Source organism: Scardinius erythrophthalmus (assembly GCF_964197995.2).
Source record: "Scardinius erythrophthalmus genome assembly, chromosome: 5".
Lineage (NCBI taxonomy): Eukaryota > Metazoa > Chordata > Actinopteri > Cypriniformes > Leuciscidae > Scardinius > Scardinius erythrophthalmus.
Window position 1 is genome coordinate 42359249 of NC_138225.1, and position 25991 is coordinate 42385239.

The 25991-nt window shown below is 38.7% G+C and overlaps 2 protein-coding genes across 4 annotated transcripts in view; one reads left to right on the forward strand and one right to left on the reverse strand.

Annotated features, from left to right (window-relative positions):
- Positions 1–5558, forward strand: part of LOC308691608 (uncharacterized protein) — a 42273-nt gene extending 36715 nt beyond the window's left edge. For all 3 annotated transcript variants that reach the window (XM_081367004.1, XM_081367005.1, XM_081367006.1), the window contains 6 exons: positions 107–221; positions 325–494; positions 1788–1885; positions 2136–2278; positions 3901–3953; positions 5431–5558. In XM_081367004.1, coding sequence (XP_081223130.1) covers positions 107–221; positions 325–494; positions 1788–1885; positions 2136–2278; positions 3901–3953; positions 5431–5436 — 585 coding nt within the window. In that variant the 3' untranslated portion in view covers positions 5437–5558. The remainder of the gene's footprint in view (positions 1–106; positions 222–324; positions 495–1787; positions 1886–2135; positions 2279–3900; positions 3954–5430) is intronic.
- Positions 5559–21720: 16162 nt separating this feature from the next.
- The window catches only part of arhgef15a (Rho guanine nucleotide exchange factor (GEF) 15), a 49696-nt gene continuing 45425 nt past the window's right edge, over positions 21721–25991 (reverse strand). Inside the window, exon 12 of the mRNA XM_081367007.1 lies at positions 21721–22482. Within this exon, the coding sequence (XP_081223133.1) occupies positions 22294–22482 (189 nt within the window). The 3' untranslated portion in view covers positions 21721–22293. The remainder of the gene's footprint in view (positions 22483–25991) is intronic.

Below are 25991 nucleotides of genomic sequence, written 5' to 3' on the forward strand. Positions count from 1 at the left end.
CTGAGACCAGCCATTATTCATTGAAGTCATGCAAGATGATTGGTATCAACTACTTTAATAATTTAAACACTGAAAGATGAATATACTGCTTTCCTCTGTTTCTCAGGGCTTGGGACTGCAAGGTCTGTTAGTGAGTGTGCTGGTGAGTTTAGTTCATCTGGAAACAGCAGAAGAACAGACTCGTGTGCAGCGCTGTGTGTTCCCTGTGAGAGAGTTACTGGGTAACTTATACAAATCACTGTACTCTTGATGGAAACTTGATCTATACTGTACATACTGTAACTTTATCCAGAAGATCAAAAAGCATGTTCCTTCTCTGTGCAGTGTGTCTGCCTGATGGTAGAATGGTGGTGATGGTCGACACAGCTGGTGCTTCTCCCCCAGTGAACCCCAATCACACAGCCCTCTTGGATCCTGCCTGTAGACCACTGGAGACAGACCACTCCAGAGCCATATTCAGCTTCTCCATAGACTCCTGTGGCACTGTTGCAACAGTAGGAGTTTGTCAGCCTCAGTGTATAGAGAAATATTGATAAGTTTCTAGTTTAAAGGTGGGGTAAGCGATTTTTGAAAAACGCTGTTTGGAAGTTAGTTGGACCGGCACACGAACCACAAACATGTGTAGCCAGCCAGCATTAGGGGGCATATGACGGTGGAGGAGAGAGAACGAGCAAGAGTTAGATTTGAAGAAAGACTGCAGAAATGGAGATGAGACACAATACAAAAGTGAAAAGCTCAGAAGAAATCACTGGAAAATGAAGGTTATGACTGGGCAAGAGCTTTAGGACCTGCGTTAATATTAGAAATGCTTTACTGCTCTGGAGAGAGCTAAGCGGGAAGGCCTGAAAACAGTCAAGGAGGTTGCTTTGATTCCGCTCCACACGAGTAACACTGGGTTTGAGTGTCATTGTTTGCCTGGAGCTGCTGTGCTGTTGGCAACTAACAACCAACTCTTAACTGTTTGTAATTACAATTGTGTACTGTACTTACATTTTTTTGTGCTTCCTTGTCATTCATTCATCTGTGCTTTATTTTTCATGAAGCATTATTTTGTTGCACTTCCGCTATGATAAACAGACATCCACTCTTGGGTTGCGTGCGTAACGGAGGCCAACTGGTGAGAGTCGTGCTGACGACTGCTAGAGAAGTGTGGTTAGGATTGGAGGGGGAGCAATGAGGAGAGAGGTGTGTTTGTTTGGGTTGATTTCAGATATTAACAATGTCCAACAGCGTTTTTGAAATATCACTTACCCCACCTTTAAGCAATGCATAACGGCTGTATTTAGCCTTAAATACATTCAAAATTTCTAGAAAGTTTAGATCTTTTCTACATGGAAAAACTTGTTTACATTATCCGTTTAATCAAGAATATGGTTCCTTTATCAATTTTAGGCAATTTCAGCAGTAATACATATTGAGATAATCAGCATTTTATTTTTTATTTTATTTTTTTGGTTACGCTATTTTAAGGTGCCCTTGTTACCGTTTAATTATATATTTAAGTACTGTGTAATATTAATTACAATTACTTATTATAGGGTTAGAGGGAATAGGGTTTGGTTTTGGTTAGTTGTATGTAATTATGGATAGTTTACTGTTATTAATACAGTAAGTAAATGCAACACGTAACAAGGACACTAAAATAAAGGGTTACCCTTTTTGTAATGGCGTAATTATAAATATTTAATTTAAAAATATAAATATATCGCCCAGTCCTATTTACTGCAGTTTTCCTTTTTTGGCTTGCAGAACTTTATAATTTAATTCTAAACATGTTTTAAATGCAGCATGATGGTGATCAGGTGATTTACAAGAATGAGGTGAGAAACATGCCCCCTTTTCCTCCACAACTGAGACCTCTCAACCAACCTCAACTACATTACAGGTATAAAACCCCTTTCTAATAAATTAATCACAAGCTCATAGTGCACAATTTGACTGATGAATACAGTCTTCTGCCTTATGTCCCAAAAAAAGACTGGGCATTGTAGAGAATGTAAAATTGAAAAACTAAATGGGGCTTATGAGAGTGCATTTCCTAAACAGTGATGTATTTTGCCTGTGTAACCCCAGCTCCTTAAGCAAATAAAACTTCAGACAAACCTTATTAAATTCTGTATTTCTCATGGGTTCAGGGTTCCACTTGGCTGTGTCCATCCAGAGAATGGAAATCGCACTCTTGCCATCTACCTGCCATCCCATCCTCCCACACCTCTACCTATGAAACAAACGCTCAAAACAGCCTCACTCTCACACACAAGGCATCTTGAGGACAGAGGTGAGGAACTGATCGGTCATTCACAAGATTCCAATCTTAACAGATAAACAACCTACTGAGGTACTTGGGACTTTCTTGGTAGACAGTAGTAGCACAACATGTCACAGGCCATGTCACATGTTGGTATCCTCCTCCTTCGCCTTCTACCGTGTGACAGATGGTTTGACACCAAAGTATTGTGTATATTTGGACACATTGCTTTTTTCCCCTCTCATCTGAAAGCTGATTAGTCTGTTAATTTTGATATCCTAGTTATTTTGCTATATGCTGTTATTTGATTTTTAATTTAAAACTTTAAAACGTGTTGTGGGATATTTATTCTGCTTTCACAATGGAAAAAAAGACAATGCACTTTATGGTCTCAGTTTTTGTGTATTTCTTGGATGGAATTGCAGGGATTTGTTATAGAAGCTAAATTACTGTACAATTTGTAAAATTAAAAACAACCAAAAGGCAATATTTAAGCAATTTTTATAAACAGGATCAGAGTAAAATCATTTACATTTTTATTTATTGAAGGGTTACAAAAATAGTTGACATTTCAAGTGGTAGTTCAAATAATTTACATTTGTAGAGGTTCAGCTAACAAGGTTTGGGAACCCTGGGACCGTTGCATAAACATAGCTGCTAAGTTAAGACTGATTAGCCAGTGAAGGGATAGTTCACTTTGAAATTGAATTTTGGTATGTTTTAGCTTACCTCAAGGGCATCCAAGATGTAGGTGTCTTTTTTTTTTTCTCCGCAGTATTTTCAATTTTGATAATTTTAGGTCAAACCGTTCTTGTCTGTCAGTCATATAATGCAGGTCTATGGTCACGGTCTCAAAGAGCATGCACAGAGTCCAAATTAAAACAATTCGTAAGTACACATTGATGGCCTAAGACACGAAACGAGCGTGTTTTTACCTCTTATACACAGCCACGTCCAAGTGATCTGAGGGCGCGCGCGCATCCTGGTGTGTTGTAACGTGTACGCAGACTGGTGCATAGATATATACACTAGATGTCGCCTTAAAGACATTCGTTCCAGTGAACTGCTGTAGACATCTAGTGTAATATATCTATGCACCAGTCTGTGGAATTGTTTTAATTTGGACTCTGTGCATGCTCTTTGAGACCGTGACCATAGACCTGCATTATATGACTGACAGTCAAGAAAAAAATATCAATTTAAACTACTGCGGAAAAAAAGACACCTACATCTTGGATGCCCTTGAGATAAACTAAAACATATCAAAATTTAATTTCAAAGTGAACTATCCCTTTAACTAATTGCTAGTTGGTCAGACTGTCTCTTAAGACACAGTCTTTTATTTCATATATAAATTAGACCAATTTTTAGACCTACCTTTTTTTTTTATGTAACTGACTTATAAAAAAATTATGATCTGTCTTGAAGAAAAAAAGTTTATGACTTTTAAGACTAGTCTTAGCAGTTTATGCAACCGGCCACTGGTTCTGAATATTATAATGCATATTTTTAATTGCACCCTAATTTTGGTCCTAAGGTATTACGATTAGTACCAACTAATGAACTCTAAGTATGAACTTTATACATTCACATACTTTATAACATACACATGCTTGATGTTTTGTATTAATTTATTTAATATACTCTTACAGAAAAAAAAAAAAAGGCCCTCAATACCAGTTGGAGGATGATGACACCCATGAAGGTAATCATGTTTATTATTTAATAATGTATATTTGGGTGAATCTGCTCTTTTTTTTTTTTAAAGAATTACATATTAGTAAACATTGTATTGGGTGACCTGTGAGTAGGGCATTTCTACACTCAACGGCCACTTTATAAGGTATACCTGTACAACTGCTTGTTAACGCAAATATCTAATCAGCCAATCACATGGTAGCAACTCAATACATTTTGGCATGTATACATGGTCAAGATAATCTACTGAAGTTTAAACCGAGCATCAGAATAGGGTAGAAATGTTGATTTAAGTGACTTCTGAACATGACATGGTGGTTGGTATTTCAGAAACTGCTGATTTACTGGGATCACACACACACTTATCTCTAGGGTTTACAGAGAATGATCCAAAAAAGAGAAAATATCCAGTGAGTGGCAGTTCTGTGGGCAAAAATGTCTTGTTGATGCCAGAGGTCAAAGGAGAATGGCCAGACTGGTTCGAGCTGATAGAAAGGCAACTAACTCAAATAACCACTCCTTACAACCGAGGCCTACAGAAGATCATCTCTGAACGCTCAACACATCAAACCTTGAAGCAGATGGGCTACAGGAGCAGAAGAAACTGGGTGCCACTCCTGTCTGCTAGGAACATAAAACTGAGGCTATAATTCGCACAGGCTCTCCAAAATTGGACTATATGCGAAAATGTTGCCTGGTCAAATGAGTCTCAATTTCTGCTGTGACATTCAGATGATAGGGTCAGTGTAAACATGAAAGCATGGATCCATCCTGCCTTGTATCAATGGTTCAGCCTGCTGCTGGTGGTGTAATGGTATGAGGGATTTTTTTTTTGGCACACTTTGGCCCCCTTAGTACCAAATGAGCATTGTTTAAATGCCACAGCCTACCTGAGTATTGTTGCTGACCATGTCCATCACTTTATGACCACAGTGTACCCATCATCTGATGGCTACTTCCAGAAGGATAATGTGCCATGTTACAAAGCTCAAATCATGTCAAACTGGTTTCTTGAACATGACGAGTTCAGTTTTCTCAAATGGCCTCAACAGTCACAGATCTCAGTCCAATAGAGCAACTTTGGGCTGTGGTGGAACATGTGATTTGATCATGGGTGTGAAGCTGACAAATCTGCAGCAACTACGTGATGACCAGAATCTCTGAGGAATGTTTCCAGCACCTTGTTGATCTTATTCCATGATGAATTAAAGCAGTTCTGAAGGCAAAAAGATGTCCAACTCTGTACTAACAAGGTGTACCTAATAAAGTGGCATGTTGGCAGTGTATGTTGCCATTTATAATCAAAAACCTTTGCATTAAGCTGCATCCAAGGCAATACATCTCAGAGTAAAGTCCAAGACTTGTTTTATCCATTTTATCCCAAGTGTTTTATTTGTCAACATTGGGGTAAACATGGAAAAAGGAGCAAACTGAAAATGTCTAATTGTTGTGTGTTTCTCTGTGTTGGATTATTACAAATGTAGCAATAAAAACTTGCCTGCACGGTTTCTATGGAGCTGAAGGTGGACCCTGACAGCATAATGAAAGGGGCTCATCCCATCACCTCATGACAACAACAGTTCTGTCCAATAAAAGTTTATTTTTGATGAACAATCCATGCTTCCGTTCTGACATTTGTAAAAGATGGGTAGCAATTGCCACTGGTACTTTTAGGATAGGTCAGTAGGAGTCATCTTGTAGGAGTGTTTTCACTGGTTGTATGTGAGATTTGGTACTGCTCTCTCACATTCCGTCGTCTCTGGTGATCAGTAGTTACTTCTAGCACGTTCTCTGCTGGAAACCAGCCCTTCTTTCCATCATAGAGACGCATGCCTTCATACCAACCTTAAGGAGTGGAATGAACATAAAAGTCAGTTTTAGTAAAAGTCCATTAAGAATTTAAGTGATTTTATTTTAACTGTACCTTCACTGGTTTTGCGCAGCACATTGATGACATCAGATGGCTCCAAGTTAAGCTCGTCTGCCTGTTTTGCTACATACTGACTGATGCATTGCACTTGAGGACAATCTGATTAACACACACACACACACACGCACATATGTTATTTCTATAGCAATATGCACTGTCCAGAGTATAATTGGGGAAGCTTCTTATAAGTCTATATTGGAATCTATTAGAATAGCGGAGTTATTTCTCACTTGTGTTTGTAAAACCTGTATTATATATATGTATTATATATATATATATATATATATATATATATATATATATATATATATATATATATATATATATATATATATATATATATATATATATATATATATATATATATATATATATATATATATATATATTTTTTTTTTTTTTTTTTTTTTTTTTTTCACCCAGTAGAACTCAAAAGGAGTTATTTAGCAGCTTTACATCACTTTTTTTTTTTTTTTTTTTTTTTTTATACTTGACAGCTAGTGGTTACCATCCACTTTCATATCGAACTCAACAGCACATCTGCTTTAGTCATCATTTTGTGTTCCATTGAAAAAGTTGAAACATTGGGACATATACAATAGCAGTATTTGGAGTAAGTGACCATTGACTTCATTTATTTTCCATTTAAAGAAAATGCTAAAGGACTGAGTATTCCTTCCCACAGAGTGAAATAAACTGAAAGCTTACCCCAATCCTCATAAATCTTCTCCTCTCCAAGTGCCTTTTTAATCAAAGGGAAAGCAGCTATCCACCTATGCATGTCTGACCTGGAGAGGGGGTGTTAAAAAGAATGAGAGAGGTGTGAATGTTTAAAAATGTAAAAATACTGGTTATTTCCAAAATGGAATAGTCATGCATGTCATGTGACAACAATCTATTCTATTCTGAATAGAACCAGAAGTATGAATAAAATCATTGAGCTACATGCATCTCACTCTGTATTAGCCTTGAGCAGGTGTTCACAGGTGCGACCCCGATGGTTTTCCAGGAGGGTTAGACAGAAACAATGATCCAAGTGTGGTCCAAGAACATTTTCTGTAGACTGTACCTGAACCAGAGATCGATGAGCATGATCGATCACCACAAATCGGTCTGGACATCCACTGAGAAAAGAGGGAGGCAGAGAAGGGCACCACATGAGATAAAAGATTCCCTTAATTCACTCACTTCACCGAAATTACCTGGAACAATTTGTCCCAGGAACATTTTTCCTCCAGACCCGTTGATGTCTGCATTTCCATTGTGGTCTAAAAGTACTGTGTGTAGATTAAGCAAATTATTCCGTTAACGTAGGACTGTGTACAACTTTCCAGTTCCCGCTGTTACCCTCCACGTATAAGCTTAATAAAGCCTGAACCTTGTTGTCGGTCCATCTGTCATATTTTTTTTTAACTCCATTTCTGATTCGAATAGAAAACAACTCTTACTGCACGCACCACAACAGACTTTTAAAAATGGTGGTTGAAATAAAATACTGTGTGGAGTCAACCAATCAACATGTTCAGTGCCCAAGTCCCACCCCCAAAAGTTCCTGAGCTTTGAAAAAGTACTACCTCACAAACAGAATTTCTGAGGGGGACATTTTTACCCGGAACTTCATTTAGACCTTGGTCCCTGCGAGTAAACACACTGAGTACCATGCATGATACTCAGTCACAGTCTTAGTTCCTGGTCACGTCATGCTTCTTTGGCTGCGTACGAAATCGCATACTTTCTTGAGTGTGTACTTATTTTGAATAAGTAATTACTTCAAAACCGTTAAAAAGTATGTTCTATGTGTGTGTAGTATGAATAGAATCTGGACGTACAACATTCACCATCAGCATCATTTTGATTTCCTGCCATTCACAAATCCTCTCCTGTGGCCTAAAGGGTCCATTGTATACACACTTCAAAATCTCGCTGGAAGAAGTAGGTCATCTGGGTTGCCTACTCTTTTATGAGTACTGTGCATTCTTGTCACATACTGTTTTTTACCTACTATATAGTAAGGGAAGTATGAGATTCTGGATGCAGCCCCTGTTTCCCCAGAGATTGTCGTCTTATAGTGAGATGAGAGGGTCTGTATCTCTTACCATTGGAGAAAGCGTAACGGCTAACTTGGATCACGTAAGGCACCTCAGCCTATGGTGTAATGGCAGTGACGTCAGTGCCCGCTGTTCAGAGTTTTATGACAGTCAGTTACAGTTTACGTTAAACAGTTTCTTGTGGATTATTCCACATTGTTGGTCTTGTGAGTAAATGTTCTATATTTGGTGTTATTTCGCTAGTAAATGTACAGTAGGACTGCATTGTTTGTGGAATGTGTTTTACTGCGGAAAAAGAAAAGAGCGTGAATATCTTTATTTGCTGCAAATTACTAGTCACTGCAGGGCGCATAAAACTACATTTAAGATTACACTAAAAACTTAATTGTAATTTCATACATATTTAATTTTTTTTTTTTTTTTACAATCATTCATTAAAAAGCATTATATCATTAAGCACACAGCAGTCATAAATCATTACAATACAAGACTAACCTGGCAGCGATAGAAAGAACACTTTATTTTTCATTTTTTTTCATTAAACAACATACAATATAACACAATATATTATACATATAGCATTATAATGGTGCACCGGAAGATGGCTGCGCTGTTGAGAGTTCCAAGCGAACTTCAGCTTTTTGTGTTTTTTTTTTTTTTTTATAGTTTTAGTACATCTTTTTGTAAGTGTCTCTTCTTCAATCATCCAATACGATCGACAAACTCTTCTGGACATCAGATTGTACCTCAAAGGGGACTTTGTGAACAACTTTCTCATGAATTCGAATGGCAGCTACTCCTTTGCTGAGCATCTACCTCCTTGTTTACATCCGCGCCAGAGTTAGAGAAAAAAGCGTAAGAGAGGTAAACGAGCCAGGATTCTGTGCAGAACACAAAAAATAACTTTTAAATCCCCCTCTTCCGAGTATCTCCTGTCATTTTTTTATCATAGTAAAATCTACATTTCTTTCCCAACAAAAGTAGTTTAACGTAAAACATGTTGAAGATTAGTGGACAGGCAGTTGATTCATTAAATGATAAGCTATTTCCTCACAAAAGTGGATTATTCAGTGAAGTGAAGCCTTTTCTCCATTGACATCCATTAAAAAAAAACAGCCTCTGGTCTCCTTCCCTACGTACCAACCATAGACTGTAAAAAAAGATGGACGACGCCCCTTCGCTCTCTTCCATTGGTGAGAACTGAAGCCGCCAACAAGCACCAACTTGTTTTTGTATATTGTATAAATGTCTACCTGTTTCATTATCATCCCAATATACCTGCCATACTGATTGTGCATATGTTCTTATGAGTAATTTAGCTTCTGCTTTACTTAATGGGACCTGAAAATCTACTTGCTTTATTCTTAGAGTTTGTTTAGCTAGAATATCCACCTTCTCATTTTCCACACCAACATGTGCAGGAACCCAAATGAACATGTAGAAATACCCATAACTTGCATATTATACATCTTATCTCATTGATAATATCCATCCTAACTAATGACCTGCTAGATCGTATACTTTCAAGTGATGAGTAGCTATCTGATGCAATGACAGTGTTTTTTATTTTCTTCTCCTCTATCCACTGCAGGGCCAGTAATATTGCCAATAGTTCTGTTGCATATACTGACAAATGATTGGTTACTCTTTTCTTAATAAAACAATTTCTCATTGGAATATATACTGCTGCACCTGCAAATCCTGTTTCAGGATCTTTGGATCCATCTGTAAATAAAAACACTGATTCTAGACAATGTTCCTTCAAATAATTCTGGACTATAATGTTGGAAGTTGTACCGAATTATCTTTCAATTCCTGCTGTATATTGAGGTTAACATTTGGCAAAGGGAATAACCAAGGAGGAATGGAAGAAATTTAAACTGTATTACTGTACTATAATTGGTGTAATCCTATATTTCTTGCCTTTGCATTAACTATCCATCCAAAACTAGTATAATTTGTTTCATTATGTTCCCAACATTCTGTTAATACACTTTTGACAGGATGCAACTTATTATGTCCCTGGAGATTAACCCAGTATGCCATCATTAATTTCAATCTTCTGATTCTTAAAGGCATTTCTCCCATTTCAACCTGCATCGATGATACCGGAGATGTTTTAAATGATGCAGATTCTCAGAGCCTGAGCTTGCAAAACATCTAATCTCTTGAGGTTTGATTCTGCTGCTGACATGTAAGCTATACTTCCATAATCAAAGACAGATCTCATGAGTGCCCAGTATATATTTTGCAGAGAAGATCTCTTATGTGCTCCTTTCATGTGCTTCCCCTGTTCATGTGTCATGTTCTGATTGGCTCCCTTGTTTCATGTGTCATGCTCTCATTGGTTCTTGTTTCATCAGTTCTGTTTTGTCATTGGTTTATTATCTTGATTATTCACAAGTGTATCTTGTTAGTCACTCATTTTTGTGTATATAATCCTCATGTTCCCATTGTGCCTTGTCTAGCTTTGTTCCCTGTTACCTCTGTTGGTGAGTTTCTTAGTCAAGTCTTTGTTTTGTATTTGTTTCGTTAACTTGCTGTCAGTTGACTATTGTTACAGAAAGCTAGACCTAACCATGAAACCAGCAGTTTCCATTTGTCTGCACAAAGAGAATCGTCTCCTTGATGACTATGTCAAGGAGGTTTGTGAACTTTGTTGTCAGGTGGACTTTAATGATGTTGCCCTCAAGGGCATTTTTCGCCAATACTTGATGACCATTGGAATTACCTAATGCATGAAAGCACAGTCCCATGGACTCTGGCCCATTATATTGACTTAGCACGCTTACTGAGTGGTTCTTCATTTACTGTGGGAATTGCGGATGAGGGGCCCTGCAATCCCATAGTATCCTACCATGCCTGAGTCCTCCAGCTTCATGGCCTCCTCTCCAGAGTCCTCCCATGTCATAACCGTCAAACCAGAGCCCTCAAAGCTGCCACGGCAGAGCCTCAACACGTCATGGCCACCAGGCCAGAATCCCTTCACATCATGGCATTTCAAGTTTCCCCATGGGATGTTTTTTTAGGGGGTGCTATATGTACCAGGCTCCGGCAGATTTGAGGCTTGGTCCAGCTTTATACTTACCAGCTATATCAATGGTGGTTTCAAGTCTGGTGGTCTCAAGTCAGGCAGTCTCAAGCCCAAGTCCAGTGGTCCTGGAGGTCATCCCACTGTCACCGGTGCTTCCAGTTGTGGCCACCACCATTGTATTTATAATGGCCACATATACTTCTTCAGAGGTGGTGGCGTCCATTAACCGTTTACCAAAAGCCAGAGGGTGTTTAGCTGGTGTGGGACCATGGCTGATACGTCACATGGGAAAAGACATTCAACTTTGAGAACAGGAGTGCAAGTTACATTTTGCTGCATTCAGACCAGAGGTGTCAAACTCAGTTCCCGGAGGGACACAGCCCTGCAGAGTTTAACTTCAAACTTAATTAAATGCACCTGATTAATTCAGACAGAAAAATGTTCCAGTGTAAATTGTTTACTATGACATGTCCAGTGTAGAACGCCTCAAAAAGTTGTGGCACATCATGTCAAAAATATGCTTGGTGCAGATATGTTGGATTGGTTTATTATAAGCAAGATGATCGTGTTCACTTTAGTCCAGGGGTCAGTGGCGGTCTTAACATAGAGGCATAGGTAGGCGGCTGCTTGGGGCCCCCTACCAGCGGTCGAAGTTGGGGGGCCCCCAACCAACCTCAAAAAAAAAAGAAAAGAAAAAGCCCTTTATCATCATGAACGCTTCAAAAGCACGGTACATTTTATTAATATTCTTAAGAAATACGTTGAAACGTTGAAGTAGTAGTTAAAATGTCCAGTTCATGGTTATCTGTCCCTACACATACACCCCCTACTTTCACAAAGAAATGGACTAGTCCGTAATGGTGCGCGGCACGAAAGATAAACACGCAGTGACAGGAGGACTGGGAAGTACACAAACAGAGACGAAGCAAGGTGAGTCTAAACGCGAAAATGAAACAAAGTGTAACCCTTTCGAATTTAACATCCATAGTTTTCCTTTACTCCTAGTCCTAAAGTATGTTTATTTGTAAGTACGGTTGATTATATATCATAAAATGAAGGTTCTGTATTTTAGGTGTGGTACTATCATTAACCTCTAGAGGACGGTTAACACTGTGGTATGTTGAGAATCAACGTATGTTAAAAATCAGATGAAGAAGCCTGCTGAATATGCACGCACGAGGTCAGCGTGTAGCTGCAAAGACGATTACATTTTCATTAATTTCTTCGGTGCAATGTGCATATTCTTTTATAAAGAATAATATTAATCGTCAAGGTCGTTTATTTATCCTATTGCTGAGGAAAACAACTAGTCAATGCCTTTGGTTACTGTTTTTTTTCTCTTACAAGAACTCTGGTGAGTTTTGCTTATGCATTACTTTAACTTGTGATATTCCTTTTTCTTTATATATATATATATATATATATATATATATATATATATATAATATCCTAAAGAGTTATATTTTATGTTTAAGAATGTATTTTTTTTTTTTATGTTTATAAGGTAAAAGTGATACGGAGTCAAATCTATCCATGTATAACGCTAGTTTAACTGTTTAGTTAAATTATTTTATTTTTCTACAAGTGTTATAAATGCAGCAAATGGTAAAAGAAATGTTGTACAACTAACGAAATATTCTAACGAGAGAGATATATTGCATATTTAAATACTTTTATGCGTTTAAGCTGTTTATTTGCACTTATATTGTCACGTGTTGAATTAACACTGGTAATGACGGACATTTTGTGCAGCTAATAGAAAATGTCGGTGTAGAAATTGTTTATATTGAAAAATGTTTAATGTGACTGCATTGTTTTATGCAGATTGTTTTTTTTTTTTTGAATGCTGATTCTGTCAAGTGATCTACCATTTGAACGGCGAGCCAGACCCTGATCTGCCACTCAAAGAATCATTGTGGTCCATCACGGATGTACACAAGAGAGCTAAGCACATACACACTACCCGGGTAGCAACACAAAAGGCCTTTACACACAAAGACATTGAAGCTTTTTACACACAATGACCATTGGAGCTTTACACATGGACATTTGAGTTTTATACATATGGACATTTGAGCACTTTACATACAAGGGATCCAGAACAAATTATTGAGACTGTGTTTTATTTTGTTTCATTTTATTTTATTCTATTTTATTTTTGGTATTCCCATTCAACTTCGGGTTTGATATGAACCATGTTTGTTGTTGGTTCATAGTGTTGAGTGGAAACCAGACAAAGAGTCATCTGTGACAATATTGTTTATATTGAATGTGAATCATTGTAAATAAAATTGCCGGCTGTTAATTACTTGAAATTGATTTGGTCCACCCTTTTACTTTTAAATCCTCCCAGAGCCGAACCTAGGCCAAATTTAACCTCTGTAGAGTAACATATACATAGAATACTACATTCGTCATCCCTGTTACATCCCTTTTTGTGGCGAGCCAGCCAGGAGGATTTTTTCAAAATAGCCGGTTACAAGTACATTTTGAGAGTGGTGAAGTTCCAAACTTTAGTCTCTGAAGTATTTTTTTTTGTGATTGAGCACAATGAGTATGTCTGATATTGAAAAGTGTTACAATGTGAAAGCACGGCATTCTTTATGTGTGTTAGGCATTACTGATAATGACACAGATGATGACATTATTGCAACTTTTGAGAATTATGGGGTCATCGTGAAAGTAGTGAGAGTAGCCCCCCCTACTGAGCAGACAGGACAGCCCATCATTATAGTTGAGTTTGATGCACCCACTCCTGTCACACTTCTTGAGCCTAATTTCACCCTAGAAATTAAGAGTGTGCGAAACCCAGCAGTTGCATGGTATGCAGATAACATCAAAGTGCTAGCACAGCCATCAGCACAGCCCCATGCCCAAGCACAAAGGTTATCCATTGAGTCAAGTGATGTCAGTGATAATGATGTACCCGAAGAGGTCTCTTCTGACAACAGTGACTTTATTCCAAAGAGGTATATAAAAAGACAACCACTTAAGAAGCCAAAATCAAAGTCACGTGTCCTTATCTCAGACAGCCAGCCTGATCCTGCTGTGAGGAAAAAAACACCAAAGCCTGCCTTTAACACGCTAACTAATGACGACCTAAACCCTCCAGAGATCCAGCGCATTGTAGTCGAGCACGTCATCAAAAATTATGCTTTTTCTGCACAGACACACACCAAATGGCTGCGTTCCTTCTCAGGAAAGGCACCCAAGCCCCCAGGTGAAGCTGACTTTGATACTTGGTGTCTTCATGTTGACCTTCTGTTGCAGGATTCTCTTCCAATAGATATCCAGAGAAGGAAAATCTTAGAAAGCCTCTTGCCACCAGCTTCTGATGTGGTTAAACAGCTTGGTTCTACAGCTCCTCCTAGAGACTACGTGAAGCTCCTAGACTCTGCATATGGCTTAGTTAAAGATGGTGATGAGATCTTCGCCCGTTTCCTGAACACCAACCAAGATCCTGGTGAGAAAGCATCTGATTACTTACAAAGATTACAAACACTGCTCAGTACTGCGGTTAAGAGAAATGGTCTAAAGCAGTCATCTGCAGATCGTCAGTTGCTGAAACAATTTCAGCGTGGCTGCTGGGATCACTCGTTAATACTTACCCTTCAGCTGGAAGCCAAAGCCAAGACACCACCTGACTTTGCAGAGCTTTTGCTGCTGCTCAGAACTGAGGAAGACAGACGTGCAGCAAAACTGGACAGAATGCAACGACACTTAGGCAGTTCAAAACACAAAGCTGCAATTCACAAACAATCTGTTGTTGACATGTTTCCTTACAGTGACTCAAATGTGTTGCAGACCTACATTTCGGAAACAGAGGCTTTGAGAAAACAGGTGGCTGATCTCCAGATGCAGCTTAGATCCTCCAAATCTGAGAAAAAGAAGAAACACGAGTCCAAATTGACAGAATACCCAAACACGGTGACACCTAAATTGGAGATGCAAGCTCAACAGGTAACAGCTAAACCACCAACCCCTGGTTTTGTTTCAGATGCGGCGAAGATGGCCACATAGCTAGGACATGTGAAGGTTCCATCAACAAGGTGCTTGTGGATCGAAAGTACAAAGAGCTAAAAGCGAAACAAGATGAATGGAAAGTGAAAAATGGAGTGCCGTTAAACTGGACGGGGTTTCAGTAACGGGACATACCGGGGCCCATTGCAGCAAAGAATGTCCCAATGAACAGAACCAAAAAGAAGCAAGATGTCAAGCTCACTCATGTGTTCCATCTCGTGAAAGTGATTTAATCTCTGGCATAATTGGTCCTAAATGCACAGCTGAAATCATTATTGAGGGACAGGTTTGCAACTCTCTTCTTGATTCAGGGTCACAGGTGACCACTGTGTCCAAGTCCTTTTATGACACGCATCTGTCATCCTCTCCAATCCTCTCTCTTGATGATCTTATTGAAGTTGAAGGAGCTGGGGGGCAGACTGTACCATACTTGGGCTATACTGAAGTTAGCATACATTTCCCAGAGAACATTGCTGGAAAAGCTGAAACTGTTTCCACTCTTGCACTTGTCATACCTGACTACAAATTCAATGCTGAAGTCCCAGTATTGGTTGGCACCAACACCCTTGACACATTGTTTAAATCTTTTGTTGCTAACGACAGCAGTTATGCTGCTCCCAAGGACAAATTCCAACATGCACCCCTTTTGAAAACTCTCTTGCGCAGAAACATCCTGGGACAAAGCAATGGTAAAGTGGGCCAAGTCAAACTACAGGGTCAGAAATGCGTCGCCATTCCAGCGGGTCAAAAGATGGTCCTGGATGGGTATGCTAGGAATGTGGCAACGATTGCTGATGCTCCACTTGTAGTAGAGCCATCCACTCACTCCTGCCTCCCTGGTGGTCTGCTTTTGTGCAGTTATGTCCTGACCAGTCCCAGACAGACCTCATTTAAAGTTCCCATAATCCTCCAGAATGAAACTGCACATGAAATCACACTCCCAGCCAACTGTTGTTTAGCTGAGCTCTATGCTCCATCGGCTCTGTCCTCGCTAAGGAATACCTCAGTTAAAGAGAAAAAGCCTAGTGTTGTGCCTTCCACTACTAAAGTCGGCTGCAATGCAGTATGTTCCACCAATCCTGAAAATAAGATCACATTCGACTTCACAGACCCCTCTCTTCCTGAAGAGTGGAAAGAAAGAGTTACAACAAAGCTCAACTCCATTCCTGAAGTATCTGCAATGAGTGACCTTGACTATGGGCACACTTCAGCGGTCAAGCACAGAATTCGGCTTTCAGATCCAACTCCTTTTAAACAGGGAGTGAGGCCCATCCATCCCTCAGATTATGAAGCTGTTAGGCTTCATCTCCAGGAGCTTAAAGATGCAAACATAATCCGTGAGTCGGAAAGCCCCTTCGCTTCTCCAATAGTCATCGTGAAGAAGAAGAACGGTGCTATCCGCCTGTGCATAGACTACAGAAAATTAAATAATCAGACGATCAAAGATGCTTACGCACTGCCTAACATTGAGGAAACGTTTTCTGCATTGACTGGATCCAAATGGTTTTCTGTCATGGATCTTAAGTCAGGTTACTATCAGGTGGAGGTTGAAGAGGAGGATAAGTACAAGACTGCATTCGTAACACCAATGGGATTCTGGGAATTTAATAGAATGCCGCAGGGGGTGACTAATGCACCTAGTACATTTCAACGTGTCATGGAAAAGTGCATGGGCACCTTGCATCTCAAAGAAGTCCTTGTCTTCCTCGACGATCTCATCGTTTTCTCGAGAAGCCTGGAGGAACACGAAGAACGCCTCATGAAAGTCCTGAACCAACTGAAAGAGTTTGGCCTAAAACTATCTCCAAGCAAATGCCACTTTTTCATGAAGTCTGTGAAATAACTTGGACATATTGTTTCGGAGAAAGGCGTAGAAACAGATCCTGAGAAAATCTCTGCACTCACCACCTGGCCAAAGCCGACAAATATCAGTGAGCTGAAGTCCTTTTTGGGTTTCACTGGGTATTATCGGAGGTTTGTCAGAGACTACTCCAAAATTGCCAAACCATTAAATGCACTAACAGTTGACTATTGTCCACCTCGAAGAAATGCAAAGGGTTTTAAGCCTGTCTCCAATTCTGATTTCAAGAAGCCTTTTGGTGGTAGATGGACGCCTGAGTGTGACACCGCATTCCAGACACTGATTGAGAAGCTGACCACAGCACCGGTGTTGGGATTTGCTAATCCAAAACTGCCATACATCTTACATACAGATGCTAGTCTCCATGGTCTTGGCGCTGCCTTGTACCAGGAACAAGATGGTCACATGAGGGTGATTTCATTTGCCAGCAGAGGGTTGTCGAATTGTGAAAAACGTTATCCCACCCACAAGCTGGAATTCTTAGCCTTAAAGTGGGCAGTGACGGATAAGTTTTACGACTATCTGTATTGGGCCGAGTTCACCATCATGACAGATAATAATCCCCTCACATATATATTAACATCTGCCAAGCTTGAGGCTGCAGGACACCGGTGGCTTGTAGCCCTGTCTACTTTCAACTTCAGCATCCAATACAGAGCTGGAAAGAAAAATCAAGATGCTGATGGTCTCTCCAGGCGGCCACATGATCAGGTAGACACCGATAACAGTTCCCAGGTTGAAGATGACCGCATTAGCCAGTTCATCTCCCGTTTTCTGAATGAGGAAGATAGGATTTCCTTTCCTAAGGAAGCAGTGGGAGCCGTTTGTCAAAAGCATCAACTGTACGGACGCACTGTGGCAGACAAAGATGGAATGTGGAATGTCTTGCCATTGATGCTAATGCCATCCCAGTTGAATTCTCCCAAGCTGAATTTCTTCCTGGTTCCAGCACCCTTCCCAGGATGTCCCAACAGGATTGGGCGGCAGAGCAAGCAAATGATCCTGTCATTAGTAGAGTGACTCACCTCTTGAACACTGGCAAACGTCTCTCTTACCGGGTCAGACAGCAAGAAAATTGAGAAGTCCAACTTATGCTTCGACTGATTCGCCAACTGGTAGTTCTTGGAGTCCTCTACAGGAAGCGTATGAACAGAGGAGAGCCCTTCTATCAGCTAGTCCTACCCCAGAAGTATAAGGAAGTGGTCTTAGAAGCTTTGCATGACTCAGTAGGTCATATGGGAGTGGAGCGGACTTTGGATTTAGTTCGTATGCGTTTCTATTGGCCAAGGATGTCTTTGGATGTCGAAACCAAGGTCAGCACATGTGAGAAATGTATCAGAAGGAAGGCAAAAGCGGAAAAAGCATTTCCCCTTGTTAACATCGAGACCAGCCGACCTTTAGAACTGGTCTGCATGGACTACCTTTCTCTTGAGCCAGATGGTAAAGGTACTAAGAACATTTTAGTCATCACTGACCATTTTACAAAGTATGCTGTAGCAATTCCAACAGCTGTTTAAAAAGCAAGGACAGTTGCTAAAGCACTTTGGAGTAACTTCTTCATTCACTATGGGATACCAGAACGCCTGCACAGCGACCAAGGTCGAGATTTCGAATCGGCTGTGATCAAAGACCTTTGTCTTCTACTGGGTATAAAGAAGACTAGGACCACTCCTTACCACCCACGTGGAAATCCCGTGGAGAGGTTTAACCGAACTCTTCTCCAAATGCTTGGAACTCTTCAAGAAGAAGACAAGATCAAATGGTGTGATTTTGTGCAGCCTCTGGTACATGCCTATAACTGTACGAAAAATGACACCACCGGTTTTTCCCCTTATCAGTTAATGTTCGGGAGACAGCCAAGCCTTCCCATAGATGTAGCCTTTGGTATCAAGTCTGAAGGGGAAAAGAAAGTTAGTCATGCCGAGTACGTCAAAAAGCTTCAAGAGAGTCTGCAAGAAAGCTACAAGATTGCTGTTGAATACAGTAAGAAGACAGCTCTTCGCAATAAGCAACGATATGATCTGAAGGTGAGAGAGTCCACTTTACAAGCAGGAGACCGTGTTCTCATTAAGAATGTTGGCATAAGAGGCAAGCACAAGATAGCTGACCGATGGAGCAAGATCATCTATCAAGTAGTCAAGCAAATAACTGATTCTCCAGTTTATGTTGTAAAGCCTCTTACTACTGACGGACCTGAAAGAACCCTTCATCGAGATTTACTCTTACCCTGTGGTTTCTTAACCCCCACCAATTCCAGTGATGAAGACAACAGGGTGGAGGAAAAAACAACTTGTTCTAGGGAATCGCCAACAGTTCCAGAGGATGACGATAAACAAGTGTATGAAAGTGATGGAGAACCAGATTTCTACTTTCCCCAAATAATGCAGGATAAGACATATCCTACCATAACAATTGTCAAGGATGTGCCCTACATACAAGAAGTGGAAGAAAGTTCCTGTGAGACAACCCTGAATCCAAATGCTCAACCATTTGAACCTTCTGGAGGTGTGGAAAGTCTTGATATTGAATTTGAGCATGTGCAATTGGATGGGGGAAATGCAATGGAAGAAGTAGCTTTATCTGAAGAGGGAGAAACAAACTTACCTGAGGACACGCTGGAAGAGAATGTGGGAAACTCACCTGTCAAGGAACTGGATTCCGAGGCCGTTGATGTCATCGATGATGAGTGTACTGAGGAGCTGATCAGGAATAGGACGGAACCTGTTGAGGGAAAAAGAGGTCAAATGAGGAAAGAGGACAACGACAGTGAAATACTGATTGAAGAGAATGTTGAAAGAAATGGAAATACCCCTGTGCAGGAAATACCAGAGCCAGAGTCCAGACGTTCTACCAGAATCAGGGAGCCGCCTGATAGACTAACTTACACATCATTAGGAAACCCCTTAGTGTTAGTCATGCAATCCCTGTTAAGTGGTTTAAACAAAGCCTTCACACAAGCCCTTGAGTCAGATGATTTCCCTGAAGTTAGGATACTTACCCCTGATAGATCAGTTATTTTATAGGTACACTACATGCAGAGACGCATGCAGGTTTAGGAGGGGAGGATGTAACCCTTTCAAATTTAACATCTATAGTTTTCCTTTACTCCTAGTCCTAAAGTATGTTTATTTGTAAGTACGGTTGATTATATATCATAAAATGAAGGTTCTGTATTTTAGGTGTGGTACTATTATTAACCTCTAGAGGGCTGTTAACACTGTGGTATGTTGAGAGTCAACGTATGTTAAAAATCAGATGAAGAAGCCTGCTGAATATGCACGCACGAGGTCAACGTGTAGCTGCAAAGACGATTAAATTTTCATTTGTTTCTTCGGTGCAATGTGCATATTCTTTTATAAAGAATAATATTAATCGTCGAGGTCGTTTATTTATCCTATTGCTGAGGAAAACAACTGGTCAATGCTTTTGGTTACTGTTTTTTTTCTCTTACAAGAACTCTGGTGAGTTTTGCTAATGCATTACTTTAACTTGTGATATTCCTTTTTCTTTATATATATATCCTAAAGCCAATCAGAGTTATATTTTATGTTTAAGAATGTATTTTTTTTGTATGTTTATAAGGTAAAATTGATACGGAGTCAAATCTATCCGTGTATAACGCTAGTTTAACTGTTTAGTTAAATTATTTTATTTTCTACAAGTGTTATAAATGCAGCAAATGGTAAAAGAAATGTTGTACAACTAACGAAATATTCTAACGAGAGAGATATATTGCATATTTAAATACTTTTATGCGTTTAAGCTGTTTATTTGCACTTATATTGTCACGTGTTGAATTAACACTGGTAATGACGGACATTTTGTGCAGCTAATAGAAAATGTCGGTGTAGAAATTGTTTATATTGAAAAATGTTTAATGTGACTGCATTGTTTTATGCAGATTGTTTTTTTTTTTTTATGCTGATTCTGTCAAGTGATCTACCATTTGAACGGCGAGCCAGACCCTGATCTGCCACTCAAAGAATCATCGTGGTCCATCACGGATGTACACAAGAGAGCTAAGCACATACACACTACCCGGGTAGCAACACAAAAGGCCTTTACACACAAAGACATTGAAGCTTTTTACACACACATGACCATTGGAGCTTTACACATGGACATTTGAGTTTTATACATATGGACATTTGAGCACTTTACATACAAGGGATCCAGAACAAATTATTGAGACTGTGTTTTATTTTGTTTCATTTTATTTTGGTATTCCCCATTCAACTTCGGGTTTGATATGAACCATGTTTGTTGTTGGTTCATAGTGTTGAGTGGAAACCAGACAAAGAGTCAACTGTGACAATATTGTTTATATTGAATGTGAATCATTGTAAATAAAATTGCCGGCTGTTAATTACTTGAAATTGATTTGGTCCACCCTTTTACTTTTAAGTCCTCCCAGAGCCGAACCTAGGCCAAATTTAACCTCTGTAGAGTAACATATACATAGAATACTACATTCGTCGTCCCTGTTACAAAAGTTACTCAAGCGGCTCACATAAAAGAAAAAAGCGAAAAGACGCAGATAAGTATTTGGCAACGCTGCCAAAGATTACAAACTTAACACATGACTTAAAACTTGTCACATAACATTGGAGTTACCTCAGGAAAGCCATTTAATGACCATAATATAGGCTATAGCATGTTTGTTGGCTAGAAAAAAAGAGCTATAGAGAGTATTTTGCTAAATATGTGTACTATATTGCATATTTAGTATACTGTATTTGTACTTATATCATTAAATAAAATTGTTATTATAATAAAAACACATTGTTTAATTTGAGTTATTTTTTAACCTTAAATAATACTACCAGCTAATAGGGCTCTCTGTATGTTTACAGCATTATGTGAGTTTTTTTTTTTTTTTTTGAGAAAAATTAACGCCTATCTTGTGTACCTAATATTTATCCAAATGAGTCAATATTGAATCAAATCACAAGAATTGAATTGAAATCATGAAATTTGTGTCAAGCAATAATAAAAAAACACAGCATACCAAAAATTGTACCATGTAAACATTGAAGGGGAAGGTTTTTTTTTTTACTTCCCCGTAGATTAGTCTGCAGGACAGTGGACTGCCAGGAGCAGAATTGGATACCCTCTAGACCAGGGGTTCTCAACTCTGGCCCTCAAGGTCCACTTTCCTAGAGAGTTTAGCTCCATCCTTGATCAAACTCACCTGCCAGCTTACAAGGAATGCTGAAGACCTTGATTAGCTTCTTCAGGTGCTTAGCCAATTCAGTTGCGTACTCGTGACACAGATAAAATAATTCCTAATAAATTGGATATTTTATTGAAAGTAGTCTACTTTTACCTGTTGAAATATGGTTTCTCAAGCAACTGTATTAGTGATGTGCGAAAGGGACTTTTCATTTTTAAAAGATAACTTTTTTTTTTTTTAATACAGCTAAGCGCCAATAGTGATGCAGAGACAACATACCTTTAAGGTTGATCTAAATAACCATCTGCCTCTAACCTTTTTTTAGTGGTGAGAATGAGAAGGTCATTGAAGAGGAACATGTACACAGGAGTACATTTGTTGCGGATGCTGAAGAGAGACCCTCTTTTGCTTAGCTCTTGTAGTTCCCCCTGTTTTTCTAAACAGCGTGTTTTAGAAACAAGTGGAATGGCCTGTAGAAATCAAGAAACACATAACTTATTATTGTATATTGTATCGGTTAAATCCTGCAAAGAAATATATTAATTATGTTGACATATTGAAATAATATATGTCTGTCTTTTATATGTAGTAAAAGAAAATGGTAACTTTCAGAAATTTCAAACAATCTGCTAGCTGAAGTTTGATTAAATACATAGTTCACCCATTATTTTGGACAGAACTAAAAATGCATTGCTGAAAATATAAGGATTAGAACAGGGTTTTTAATAATTCTTTGATGCAGCTTAAGTTTAGCAATCAATTTATTTTCTGGGTCTCATGAGTTGCTATATGGCTCCTTGGAAGTTATATATATATATATATATATATATATATATATATATATATATATATATATATATATATATATATATATATATACAGGGCTTGACATTAACACTCGCCAACCCACCCAGAATTGTATATAATATAATTTTTTCAATTCTTGTTTTTTAAAAAGGCATCTGAAATAATGAACTAAGTGCAATGTAGTGTTTTCAAAAATATAGCTTTTTCGATACATAGCGATACTGCAATGTCTGAAACACTTCCACTCATTTTCCACAGAATAGATACATGATAACAGCTGCGCTTTCTTGCTCTCTCATGTCTCCGGTAGCGAGTTGACACACAAACCTGCCTCCCTTCAATCACTCGTTTCATTTGCTCCGGATGAATATTGTTGGTGTTACAGGGCTTGAATTTCGGCAAGGGATTGCATGTATTGCGCATTATTTTACTCATTCTCGCAGATTTTGTGCTCACACCCAAAGAGCGTGCACATAAAGCCAAGTATATTGGCTATATAAAACAGCATATGGGGCTGTGTGTCAGGTCTTAAAGTGACAGCAGCCTAATATACTGGCTGCCAAATTATGAGATAATAATATTAAAATATCTATATGTCAGTTTTCCCCCACGGTATCGATGTCAAAATTGTGGCCAGTGAAAATGCTGAGTGGCTAGTAACTTTGGAAAACCACTAGCCACAGTGGCTGTTGAGCAAAGAAGTTAATGTCAAGCCCTGTATATATATATATATATATATATATATATATACACAGTATATATATATATATATATATATATATATATATATATATATAATTATTATATATATATTATATATATATAAAATATAAAACATAAAATATAAAACATATTGTTACTTCTAGGTAGGGATGCACCGAAATAAAAATTATCATCCGAAACCAAAAATTCTGAATGCACTTGGCCGAAAACTGAAACCAAAAATTACTTTTTTCTAAGTTATTAATTTCTTACTTTAAATTTGTTTTTGTATTATTGTATTATTATTAGACTGTTTAATTAAATTCAATCATTTTACTGAATTAAAAAAATACAAGCCAATAAAATAAAATATCCACACTTTTATTTAAGTATAGCACACCAAAATTGGACAGAAAATATATTAAAATAATATTAAATGTTAATATATTCTTCTTCATTCAGTTCTGTGCAACAGAATCAGAATTAACCAGGGCTGCCCGCCGACTAAAGATTTTTCTTGTCGACTAGTAGTCGTTCATTTAAGCCAGTAGTTAATGTATGTTTATGTTAATTTAACTACTTAAATATGCAGGGGTTGAATATATTGTAGTAACCTGGCACTTAACTAAAAGTAAAAGTAAAAGTAAAGACTTTTAAATAAAAGTCCCTTAACTACCTCTACTGTGTTCTTGTCACTTATTGGTTGTTCAGTTACGCACTCCTTAGTATACAGCGTAAAGTTTCGTTTGCAACGTCAGTTGTTGTTTAGAGGTAGCTGTCACTACTCGATCCATACCGAAAACATGATTTGTACAGCGCATGTGCAAAACTCTTTTGTTCTGTGCATGTGCGAAATTGCTGCCAATTTCTGTCATCGCCAACGTTTTTACGACAATCACGTCACTGTCACGATTTGTACTGCGCGTGTGTACACGTGTGTGCAAAGTTTTGTTTTCAGGCTACAGAACTGATCATTTAATTACACATTATGGGCCCTATCTTGCACCCAGCGCAATTGACTTTGTACACCGACGCATGTATCATTCCTATTTTGCACCTGCGCACAGCGGACTTTTTACTCCACAGACGCACGTCGGTAAACTAGAAAATACACTTGCACTCCCCGGGGCGGTTCAGCGCAAAGAGGAGGCGTGTTCCGGCACAAACGTTCCCTGATGCTATTTTGCAGGTTTAGAAAACAATTCCGCCACTGACCAGGAAAAACCTAGTCTAAAGTCATTGGCGCGTTGCACATGTTATTCAGATGCTATTTTAAGGGCGCATGCTTGGCCATAATCAATGTAGCATGTGCACAACGCGCATACACTTTGATTCTCTCATCTACACAGAAGCAGCAGTTTAATTTTTGTAAATCATACATTATTACAATAGATAGATAGATAGATGTGAACTGCTGCTAGCGTGCCTGGCAAATCCGCCGTTATAATAGCAATCCGCCATAGAACAAGCGTGCCTGCTCTTAAAGGGAATGTGAGATGTCACTCTGATTGGTTTATTTCACGTTACGCCCAAACCACACCTATGAATAATGAAGCTACTTCAGACCAACCCATTTTAGATTTGCGTCGGGCGCAAGAGTCATTTATCCTGCCGGTATAATAGCAACAGCGCCCAAGACCCGCCCACAAAGTTACTTGCGTTTCGCGCTTGATACTTGCATTTCAGATTGTTAAAATAGGGCCCTATATATTTTGTGTTCACTTTGGAATGCCAGACACATTGAAACCTTCATTGACCCAGGATCCTGGACTGAAAAAAACAGGAAGAGACATTGGGGTATGTTTTAAATTATGAAATTGTGTAAAGCTAATTTAAGTATGTATGTACAGTATACATGTTTACACAAGCAGTTGTTTATAAAACTAACTGTGGATGCACTTTTCCTTTTACAGTTTCTTCCTCAACAGTATACAGGGAATTTCTGTGCTGTCTTCATGCTGATGGTAAGAATGTTTAATTTGTCAATGCTGTTAGTTAATAAAATCAAAGTCTTACAGTGTTATTTGTATTTAACAGTACATGTCCATTATGTCCATGTCCGTTTAACAGTGAATGTCCATTAACATTCACAGAAGTAAGTTTTCACACAAGTATGCCATCAAACTACTAGTATGTGTCAATTTTTTTATTTTTTTATTTTTTTATTTGTGTGTGTGTGTTTAGGAGGAGGTGCCATTGACTCGCCAGTGGTGGTGCATTCAGCTGATGGAGAGGTTTTGCCTAGAAGGGTATGACAGACTATAGATAAAATTTCAGTATCTTGGCTTAATTAAGTCACTGTTGGCAAAGTGATTCTAGAAAGGTGTTATACAAATAGACTGCATTCATTGACATACTTTCCAAAGGCAGATATTTGCATACTGGGCAAAAGAACCATCCCGACTCCTTCAGGGAACCCTTGAGCCTGTCTTTAAGGTGTCAAAATCCACCACCACTGTCATGAAAATAA